The following is a 12113-nucleotide window of genomic DNA, read 5'->3' on the forward strand; positions in this document are numbered from 1 at the left end:
TATATATACATATATACGCAAAAAAAAAAAACAAATATAAAAATAAAATATGAAAATAAAAATAAAAACAACTAATACTTATCGGCACTCATGTCAAAGGTCTAACGAAAAAATCCGGTTATGTATAATCACAAAGCTAGATTTTGGTAAATTTTTCAATTAACAGATCAAAATTCTCGTTTAATTTGTCGGTGTCGCTATGTAAATTTAGACTATTCTTCTGACGCTTTATGTGGATCATTTCGGATATCAAACGTTTACCTAAAAAAGGCTCCTCGTCCAAGACTTTTACATCCTCCCAATTAAATTCATGGTTCAATAATCTATGTTCCGATATGACTGATAATTGTGACGCGTTTCTTTTTATGTTGCTGCGATGTTCTTTCATCCTAGTTTTCAACAATCTACCCGTCTGCCCTACATACGACGCATCACAATCCATACAATCAATTTTATAAACTACATTGTTATGGAGTTCCCTTGGTAACTTATCCTTGTGTACTTTCTTCAACAACATATAAATCCCTGAACTGCACGGACGGGGTTTTACCGAGAGCGTATGGTCTGCCGAAGGTGCATAAACCGAATTGCCCTTTACGTGTCATCGTGTCATCTAGGAATACACCTCTTTATTACTTGGCAAAATTTTTACATAAGATAATATATAAGGCAATTCCGAAACCTGATTCGGCTATTTCTGATAGTTTCCAATTAGTGAACAAATTAAATGGTTTATGTGTGGATAGTGATGTAAAGATAGTTTCACTAGATGTTGCATCATTGTTCACCAACGTACCATTGGATATGGCTATCGATAGTTTAATTAACAGATGGGGGTATATTGAAAAAGAGTGTATTATTTCACGGGATGAATTTTTATTGGCAATTCGTTTTATTATGAATTCGACTTATTTTATGTTTAATAATGTATGTTATCAACAGACTTTTGGCACGCCTATGGGTTCCCCCCTCTCACCGATCATTGCGGATATCACGTTGCAAGATTTGGAGAGTAGAGCGATTGCTGCGATTCCATTGTCATTTCCATTTTATTTTAGATATGTTGACGATATCGCGTTGGCGGCCCCACCCTCCATGCTTAAAATTGTTTTAAACACTTTCAATTCTTTCTATTCTAGATTGCAGTTTACCATGGAGGAGGGGGTTGACAACCGATTGAATTTTTTAGATGTCGCCATTATTATAAATAATGGGAGCATTGAGTTTGATTTGTTTCATAAGCCGACGTATTCAGGTAGATATTTAAATTTTGAATCGCAGCATCCTCTCTGTCATAAAAAAGGCACCATTATCAGCCTCATAGATAGAGTTTTTTGGCTATCTCATCCGAAATTCCATAAAGGTAACTTTGAGTCTATGATTGGAGTTCTTTTGTCTAATAATTATCCTCTCAATTTGATATTTCAAACATTACAAGCGCGGTTAAAAAAGTTGTTCTTCCGGTACAATAATAAGTTGCATAACAATAGAGCAAATATATGCAATGACAAGATTCTAACGCAGAAAAAAGTTTCGAACTTTAATATTCCGTATATTAATAATGTATCGAAGAGAATCGAGGACATTACACGTGATTTGGATGTCATTCCATCATATACAGCAATTAACAGTCTCCGTAAATTCATCAAAGTATACAAGGATAAGTTACCAAGGGAACTCCATAACAATATAGTTTATAAAATTGATTGTATGGATTGTGATGCGTCGTATGTAGGGCAGACGGGTAGATTGTTGAAAACTAGGATGAAAGAACATCGCAGCAACATAAAAAGAAACGCGTCACAATTATCAGTCATATCGGAACATAGATTATTGAACCATGAATTTAATTGGGAGGATGTAAAAGTCTTGGACGAGGAGCCTTTTTTAGGTAAACGTTTGATATCCGAAATGATCCACATAAAGCGTCAGAAGAATAGTCTAAATTTACATAGCGACACCGACAAATTAAACGAGAATTTTGATCTGTTAATTGAAAAATTTACCAAAATCTAGCTTTGTGATTATACATAACCGGATTTTTTCGTTAGACCTTTGACATGAGTGCCGATAAGTATTAGTTGTTTTTATTTTTATTTTCATATTTTATTTTTATATTTGTTTTTTGCGTATATATGTATCGACTGTGTCGAGGTAGAATACCGCACAGTCGTTAGAGTGATGTGTCACGTGTAGCATCGTCTTCTCTCTGTTTTTGCTGTCGGGGTGAGTGTTCTTCCCGGTTTTTAATTTTTAATTCTTGTGGATTGTTCTACGTTTAATTTATATTATGTTGATTAGTGTTGGTAAGGGAGTCACTGCTCTGCTTCCTTCCTGACGATGGTCACCGTTAGGGAGACACTCCGACGGCCGGACGGTTTGAATAGGGAGGAGAATGATATTTAATTTATTTGCGGATTGTATGTATACGAGTTTATAATTTTCTGATTGTACCGATTATCTTCTATTTTTGTTTCTTTGTATTTTGCAGCTACTGAAGAAGACCCGAAGTGGGTCGAAACGTTTAGAATTTAATAAATGAGTTTGATTTGAGGTCTCATTTTAATTTATTAATTTTGTGCATGTCATCCGCACAGGCTCCGATTGCCGTCGAGATTTTATTTTTATTGTAACACAATAATTCGAGCCGAGATTAACATTTTTTTTTTTTATATTAAAATAAATATTCTCAAAGCATCATTAAAGATTGCAGGATACCAAAATGATAAAAGCAGATCCGGTGGACATAATCAATGTGACTCGGACATAAAAGATATAATTGCAGCAATAGAACGAATCAGGAATAATACTGTGTAGCATATTTTAAAAGAGCACTGATAGAAATAAATTCATTGCGACATTTTTTTATAAATATTTGGCCAGGAACTCGTGGCGATAAAATTATCTTCTCGGCGGGTCAGATTTAAGTCCTCTTGATTTTTTCTTTTAGGAACATTTAAAAACTATGTCTCATGCAGTTAACTGAATAAATACTGGAAAAATAACAAGAAATTTAATTTGCATCAAATGTATTACAGAACATGATAATTGACTTTCAAAACGAAAGATAGCACTTTCACAGAAGAATCGTGGTCTGTCTACGACAGAATAAAAGAAGTTATACTGTTAATGTTATTATAATTCGTGTAAAATTTTTTGTGGATAAATCTTGTGGACGGGATAATCGCGATGTATGTTGTGAAAGGAATGTTGTTCCAAGTTAAATATTGCATAATATACATCAACTGTTACGATGTAAGTTTTTGTATACTTATGCGTCACAGTGTATTTTGACGGCAACTCTACCGATGTACCTTACGCACGCCAGATATCGGCAGATTGCCGTGCGTCAGGCGCTCTTAATGCGAAGTTTAAAATATTTATAATTAATGAACGAAGTCTCCGACGCAATTTTGTCATTCTTGATTTTCGTCTTATTTTATCATGTAAAATCACTCCTTACATTTTGGCCCACCTGTTACCGAACATCTTGTATATATATATATATATATATATATATATATATATATACAGGGTGTTCAGTAACTAACGGACCAATAATTAAGAGCGGATTCTCTAGCCAATTTGAGAGATAATTTTTCCTTAGCAAAAATGTTGAGAAGTAAATAATTTTCGAGTTATAAGCGATTGAAAAAAATGGGTTTTTTGAAAACTAAACGTTTCGGAGTTAAAAGTCCAACATAATTACATTCTTCAGTTAATTTCAGGTAGAGTTTACTATAATAAAATTTTAATTTGAGTCTTAGTTATAAAGATACATAATGACAAATATTGGAAACTTGTAAAAAATGATGAGTTTTTTCGACATTTTCGCTGAAAAAAAATCGTTCCCAAATTGACCAAAGAATCCATTTGTAATCGTTGGTCCGTTAGTTACCGTACACCTTGTATATATTCATATGTATTTATATATATATATATATATATATATATATATATATATATATATATATATAACAACCTCTAAGTTCTGTTGATCTGACACATCATGTTTATCATAATGACCCGTACAGAGAATCAGTCAGTCTTTCATGGTCTTTCGAACTGTATCATGGTAGATATAATAATTGTAATAAAGTGTGTGTGAATAATTATATTCTTCGAACAGTGCATACTGCTAGAGCATTAATTTGCTGTAGTAATTTATAAATATATAATTTTGCAATTAACATTTTGTTTCAAAATATTGGGTAAGTCAAAATTAATTTCAAATATAAAAACACACATTTGTTTATAAATACAAAAAAAATTTAATCGTAAAGTACAACAGCATTTTAAATAATTTCCAACATATGTATAGGAATAAAGAAAATAAGTTTATTCAAAACTATCTTTGAATTTTAATCCAGAGATAATTTCACATAATGTCGATATAATATTTTAAGAATTGTAATGTTGAAATAATCTGGAACTCACAAAAGTTTGATATCAAATAAATTATTTCTAAAACTTAAAAATACTGCAACTTACATAACAGATAATAAATTTTATAATAGAAAATTTTAATTGTCCTTTTATTAGTAGATTATTAAAATTTTATTTTCTACAATTAGTCGTACTTATTTTTTATAAGAGAAATATCTGTGTGTAATTTAATATTTCAAATGATTTTTAAGATGTGCTGACATTGAGTAAAATAACTTTAATAAAAAAGAAAAATCAAATACTAATTTTTGTTGCTGAAAATTATGTACATAATTAAAAAAAATAAAAAATAGAACAATTGTTTTTAATTTGTATTCGATATATCTTCTTATAAGGGCAATAATTATGAAAAGTTTAAAAAAATTAATTTTGTTAAGAGAGAAATAAATATAAAAAAATTAATATAAAAACAACACTTATAAATAGAATTATCGTAGAAAGTAGAATTATATTGATCATATAAGTTAGAAGTAGACAGAAAATTAAATATTTTACGTAAAATTTTTTTTACATAAAATATTTTATATAAAACATACAAAACGCATGTTAATATTTAAAACGCATAAACAATAGTTTATATCTATTTAATAAGATATTCCATTAAAGTTGAAACGTTTTAAATATTTAAATTAAAAATGATTAAAATTTAATTTTTACTTTTATAAACAAAAATAGTAATGTTACATGTGTATTGATAATGATAATATGTAAAAAAATATAAAATTATTTCAATTAGAAAGCTGTAATAAAATAAACATTGATAAACATTATAGCTTTAATACTTAATAACGAAATAAAATTATAATAAGAAATTGAGTCAATCTAATAAAAAATTATAATAATTTTTTATTAATTATAAATTATGTATAGAGTAAAATGATGGTACATTCTAATTGTCAATCGAATAAAAAATCCGTAATATTATAGAATTCAAGCATTTTTAACTCTACATTTATTTTGATGCGTTTAATTTGAAATATCTAAAATAAACTCCTAGCTCCGGGACACCTTATATATATATGTATATAATGTTTATTATCAAGTTCATAATTTATAAAATTTAAAATTAATTTTATGTTGGTTTTATTCTCGGTGATTGTTCGTTTGGAGTTTATAATACACAATTTAAGAAATGAAATAACACAGACCTCTAAATGAAAATAATAATAAATATGTGCTCTCTGTCACCGCTGCTTAGTCTTTCTTATCCTTTTATTGTCTTCTTCTTATTTTAAATAAACATACAGATTTTTATGTAGATAAATCAATATCAATAACTCGCGCAAAGCGCGCGCTTGTATTATCTGGCACATTACAAAAATTCAGAAATGAAAGTTATACACATAATTAAAATTCAGCAAATTAAAAATATGTATATAATTATAAAGACATTCGAAAATTAAAATAGAAGCGCAGATATTTTAAATTAAAGATTGTAGAACATAATACTTTTTGTTTTCTGTAAAAAATTTATATATTGAATTTTTATGAATCACGTAATTAATTAGTATATTTCTATATATACATGCATTGCAATAATAATTTTTTTGTGTTGCAATTTTTAAAGTTTTATTATCAAAGAATTCGTTTCGCGCACGTAATTATATTTGATATTAAATTAAACGAAATAAGAAAAAAATAAATAATAACATAGAAAATATGTATAAATATATACAAAATAGTTGTAAAGATAGAAATTCGGCGAATTAAAATTATGATCATATTTCTACCTTCAAGCAATTATCATCGCAAAAATTAACAATGACCATTGTACAATAAATAATAGAAATAATTTTCTATAAAAGAAAGCGCACTCTTGTGTCGTTTAGTGATTTAAAAAAAGACATCAAAATTATATTTAATTTCTATATTTATCTTTTTGTTTAGGGAGTGTGTTTTACAGATCTAAAATAAATATTCTTTTTCCGACAAGATGATATTTCTAAAACTATTATTAATAAGTAGTGGATTAATGTTTATCCCTGAGACGGCTTCTATTCGTAATGAATCATCTTTATGCTATCAACCATCAAAATTTATAAAACCAATCCATTACGATATCAAGCTTATAACATATATTGAAGGACATATTTTCTATGGAGAATATAATATCAGCATAAGCATTCTTAACCTAACGCAACGAATATTTTTACAATCAGAAAAATTAAGTATTCAAGATATAGTTTTATTTAAAAATATAAAAAAAAATCATGAGAATGATAATGATACAGTTTATGAATCGGTACGTGATATTAAAGAAGACACAATTGTTATTTTGTTTATAAATGAGTTATTACCAGGAAATTACACTTTAAATATAAAATATTATGGTACTTTTAATGAAGATTTTAGAATTTACGACATAAAAGGAAAAATGGCGTAAGTAAATAATTTACATGTTTATTAAAAAAGTACGATGTGCAATTACATAAAACATTGTAATTAATATATATTATTTATGTATTATATGTTTTGAAAATTATTATATATCATGGAATTTAAATATAAAGACGATCAGCCTTTAGTACATAATATTACATATTACATTTATAAATTTTTTCAATTTCCAATATTTTTATGCTTGCTAAAAGTGTTTCATTAATTTATATTCTTTGAAATGTATAGCTGGGTAACTGCTATTCATTTCCATACAATATGGCCGCAACAAAGGTCTTCATGTAGGGATGAACAGAATTTATTGTTAGAAGCAACCTTTAACATAGTCTATAGGATGTAATCAATGTACGGCTTTATCAAATATGCCATTGCAAAATGAGGAAGAAAATGAGTACAAAATGTTATGGACACACTTCGCTACCACATCTGCAATGTCGCCTTATCTTGTAAGAATGATTGTGTCTAATTTCCTATCACGTCAATACGTAAATTATCAATATAATGACAATCGAAACATTGAAATGTGGTGCAATAACAAATATGGATTTTATATGAAATTTGCAAAAAATTTTGCTGAAAATATCACGTTGTTTCTTAAAAATGAATGGAATTCAAACGTGAAGGTGACTCACGTTGCAATTCCAAATTTCCATGACAATGACATAATAGATTTCGAAATTGTTTATTATAAGTGAGTACGAGTGCTTAAAATTACATTAAAAATAAAATTATATTAGTATACAAAATTAAAAAATTTAAAAACAAGTATAACTTTTGTTTCTGTAAACGTTCAAAAGTATAAGAAATTGCGAAAACAATTTTAGTAGAATTAAGTTTATTTATATTATTATAAAGTTAAAGTTTACCGTTTTAATACGTAATAAAGGATAAAACATATATGCTAAATCGTACTCTCTTACAATTAGATAGATTTTAAAACTGCAATGAAGCTGTAAAAGAAATAACATATTTTAATTTATTTGAAATTATTGTTCTTTGTCAACGATATACATATTAACTGAAATTTTTTGTTGTTTTATATTGTAAATCAAAAAATAAAAAAATATTATTTGGTACAATTTACAATACTGATTCGCTAAATTGTATCCATGATTTTGTAAATCGTACATATAATAATTAAATTAAAATATTGTAACAAAAATAAAATTTAATTTTCTATAAAAATTCTGAGTCTTAACATTTAAATATAATTTTTAGGGATACAGATATCATCTACGATAAAAATTTACATTCTATTGCTAAAAAAATTGAAGTAGCTCAATTAGTAGGACGTAAAGTGACACAGCAATGGTTTTATAACATGTTGAACAATCCGTTAGTGTCGGATTTTTGGTTTAAAAAAGGACTTATTACATATCTTGCAACGTATGCAGTCAAGATGGTACGTTATTTTAAATATTTTCAACGCTATCTTGCTCGCACCTTCTCGCAAACGATATAATACTAAAGCATTTATATTGCAAGATTTTCTTAAATCAAACATTTTTTACAAAATTTATATGCATTCTTTGTAAATTGTCTTGAAAACATATATAGCATTTTTTAAAATAATGAACTCATTTTGAGAAAACATTTTTTTTATATGTTTACGTGCATAGGTATATAATTATAATTTAATTTATTAAAAATTTTTATTTTTTTAATACTACTTTATTAAATATTTTTAAATTTTTATGTAATATAAAATGAAATAAATTAATCAAGAACCAGTACACATGATATTTATTGAAATAAATTCGATAAAGAGAAGTCTGCAATATAATATCATGAGACAATAGTTTAAAAATAAGCAATAATTGCTAGTTATATTAATACAAAATTGTATATTTTATTATTATATATTTATTTTAATGTGTGTTTTTCAAAATGAGAATGTTTTGTTTTAACAATGAAGTAGCATTAATAATATTAGTATTTGTATTAATGCAGATTTATTTTTAAAAAAATTATATCAATATATTTAATTTTTTTTTTCTATAGACTTATCCAGATTATCAAATAGAAAATTTATTAGTTGTTCAAAATCAACATTACTCTTTTAATTTGGATAGTGGTTATTATATGTGGAATTCTACTTTACAAGATAACAATTCATCGGAAATTCCCAATTCTATCAGAGGTATATGTAATATAATAAAATAGTTTGCGTAAATTTTTAACTGTTAATATTTTAAGATAAGTCTAAAATTAAAAGATAATTAATTCTTTTTTAAATCTTTATGATATATAATTAAATCTTCATAAGTATAAACGAGAAATGTACTTATAAAATAGAATGATAAACGGTGTGGGAATAAAAAACATTTCATACTTACGCGATTACTATCTTGTATAAACATATATATTATAATTTTTTTTGTAAACTTACTATGTTTACACGTATCCATTATAACAAATATACATTTATAAAATATCTAATGTATAATTTTTATGTAAACTATAGCACCCTTTATACTGCGCATGATGGAACTCTCCTTAGAAGAAAGTTCTTGGAATAACATTCTTTCATATGCAAATAGCACGTGAGTAAAAACAACATAGAATATAATATAAAAAAATAAATTTATATAAATCTTAAATAATTTATAATAATATACAAATTTTATAATGTCCCTTATTTTTTTTCGTTTCTTCTGACATTATTTCATTTTTTTAGTGTTACAATTCCTCTATTTTTACTGATCTTCTATCAGAATTATTTTTTATTTCATTATTCTTATTCCTATGAAAATCTATAGAGAGAAGTTGTTATCGTTATAATTTTTTCATATACATATTCATTGTTGTTTTATTTTTGTTTCATGATTTGTTATTTTTTTAAATAATTTTAAAAATTATTTTTCTTTTTATTATTTCCTTTATTTTTTTATAATTCTGTCTATAATTATTCTTATATCTGTTTTTTTAATTGGATTTTTGTGCTACATTTGTTTCCTAATCTTATTTAACAGGTTTTTAAATATGTAACATTTGTGTCTCTTTTCAATTACTTTCTATATTTTTATTTTCTTCTTCCGTAAATCGATCTCCTTTATATTATTTTTGTTTTGTCTTTAACTTCTTATTTGTTTTAATTCTTCTTTTAATCATTTTATACTCTCTCAATACTTTGCTCAAATATAATCTGTATTAATGCTAAAAATATTTAAAAAAATAAATAAAATTATTAAATTTTATTTAAAGTTATGTTATATTCTTTATTATTATAATATAAATATAAGATATATAAATATCTGCAAATTAGAAGTGCGATTTTATATTTTGCTTTTTAGTGTTTATTAAATGTTTAGTAATTATTGAGATACATGAAGCCACCTCCAATTTTTATGACCTTGACATATGTTGTCAAGGTCACTGTCCTGAACAAGCATGAAAAGGTTTTAGCTTGGATATTTGATGTTGATAAAAGCTTAGATGCTTTTTTAATACAATAGCTAGTATGTATGCTGTAGATAAAGATATAAATAAATAGTAAAATAAAATAAAAATATATATTAAATAAATTTTTATTTTATATCATATTATTCAGGTCAGTGACTTTGACAACAAATGTCAAGGTCATCGAAATCGGAGCTGGCTCCCCATATCTCAAAATTACCAGAATTTTTTATAATATTAACATTATACAGTTAATTTTAACACATTTGCAATTTTCTTTTTATATATTTTACATGTTTTATAAATTTAGGCTATCACATCGTCTAGACTCTACGAATTTTATGAGGGATGATCATTTAAAAATAAGAGAAATTATTGCTATGAAAAATTGGGCTGAGGAAAAGCATTGTCCTTTTATTAAAGTAGAACGAAATTATACAGATCCTATGAGCCAAACAACCGTATCGATACAATATATCGACATATTAGTAATTCGTCAAATTCCTATAACTTTTACTACGCAATCATCTCCCGATTTTAACAATTTCACTCCTTATTTTCTATACGCGTTCGAGGATTTCGAATTATCATTACCATTTAAAGAGAATGGTTGGATGATATTCAATATACAACGAGTTGGTAAATATCGACAAATGGATTTATTATGACTTATTTCTCGTCTTTATTTTACACATAATGACAATTTCATTTTTTATCTATTTTGCTTTCTCATAGAGAAAGCTTTATTGTTTTGGTGAAAAAAATTTTTTTCATATTTCTATACCAATGTGTTTAGAATGTTCCAAAACATCGAAAAAATACATTTTTTTAAAATAAGTATGTACGTACGGATGTATGTGCACACCCACATTTGCGTGTTTTTTTTATATCTCAAAAATTATTTGACTTGAACCACGGACACTTCTAAAAAAAATTTAAAGTTTTATTAAAAATGAAATACTTCATGCATTTTTCTAGAAATTGCGGTAAATAAAACTGTTATTTCACTTTACTTGTATGCCAAATTAGAGCGCTCCAAGTCCAATAATTTTTGAGATACCATATAAAAAAAACACACAAATGTGGGTGTGCACATACATCCGTACATACATATCCATTTTTCAAAAATGTGTCTTTTCAATGTTTTGGAACATTCTAAACGCATTGGTATAGAAATCTGAAAAAAATTTTTTTCATTAAAACAAAGCTTTCTCTATGAGGAAGCAATTATATGTATTTGCATTTTATTTATATGTATAAAATTTTTGATATGTTTTTAATTTATAATTTATATAAACAAAGTATAAAACGAAAATTGAAGTAAGTTTGAAAATAATTAAAAAATAGATTTGAAAATATTAAATATTAATTATAAAATTATTCAAAACAATAAAAGTTAATAAAATTTATTTACTATTCAACAGGATATTATCGCGTTAACTATGATGATGAGAATTGGCAAAGAATTTCAAATTTTCTAAACTCTGATAATTACATGAAAATTCATGTTCTTAATCGTGCCCAAATTATCGATGATGCATTTCATTTAATGATAGCAGGCCAACTTAACTGCCATATATTCTGGGATCTCATAAAATATTTGCATCGAGAAGAAGATTATGTGGCATGGTATCCTATGTTTAAAGCTATGGAATACATGTATGGTACTTTTCCATGGAAAGAAATGGTTGGAAATGTTACGGTAAATATTAATAAATTTCAATGAAAATATTACATTTTAAATATCTTCATACTCTCATTGATCACAAATTAGAAAAATATGTCCATCAACGATAAAAAATTTACATCTGTTGCGTCGCAAACAAATGTACAAACAAATTCAGTTTGAATAATCACTCACCCGAAGAACT

General features: G+C 26.2%; 1 protein-coding gene across 2 annotated transcripts; it reads left to right on the forward strand.

Annotated features, from left to right (window-relative positions):
- The first annotated feature begins 4009 nt into the window (after nt 1-4009).
- Nucleotides 4010-12106, forward strand: LOC114939152 (aminopeptidase N-like). 2 transcript variants are annotated; one of them, XM_085480582.1, is made up of 8 exons: nt 4010-4211; nt 6334-6825; nt 7072-7289; nt 8062-8245; nt 8845-8983; nt 9308-9386; nt 10553-10881; nt 11667-12106. In XM_085480582.1, exons 3-8 carry the CDS (start codon nt 7219-7221, stop codon nt 11966-11968), a joined length of 1104 nt encoding a protein of 367 aa, XP_085336708.1. In that variant the 5' UTR covers nt 4010-4211; nt 6334-6825; nt 7072-7218; the 3' UTR covers nt 11969-12106. The 2 variants fall into 2 exon arrangements, with proteins under 2 accessions (XP_085336708.1, XP_085336709.1); XM_085480583.1 differs by lacking the exons at nt 6334-6825; nt 7072-7289 and having other exon boundaries at nt 11667-12104.
- Nucleotides 12107-12113: the final 7 nt, after the last annotated feature.

The sequence above is a fragment of the Nylanderia fulva genome, unplaced genomic scaffold (genome assembly GCF_048542155.1).
Source record: "Nylanderia fulva isolate GAGA-0341 unplaced genomic scaffold, ASM4854215v1 Scaffold15, whole genome shotgun sequence".
Lineage (NCBI taxonomy): Eukaryota > Metazoa > Arthropoda > Insecta > Hymenoptera > Formicidae > Nylanderia > Nylanderia fulva.

Excerpts from the sequence above, each read along its gene's own strand:
- LOC114939152 (XM_085480582.1), top strand. The coding sequence starts at position 7,219 with ATGAGGAAGAAAATGAGTACAAAATGTTATGGACACACTTCGCTACCA. Across the intron at positions 8,246-8,844 it reads CAACGTATGCAGTCAAGATG|ACTTATCCAGATTATCAAAT; the intron begins GTACGTTATTTT and ends TTTTTTCTATAG. Across the intron at positions 8,984-9,307 it reads AATTCCCAATTCTATCAGAG|CACCCTTTATACTGCGCATG; the intron begins GTATATGTAATA and ends TGTAAACTATAG.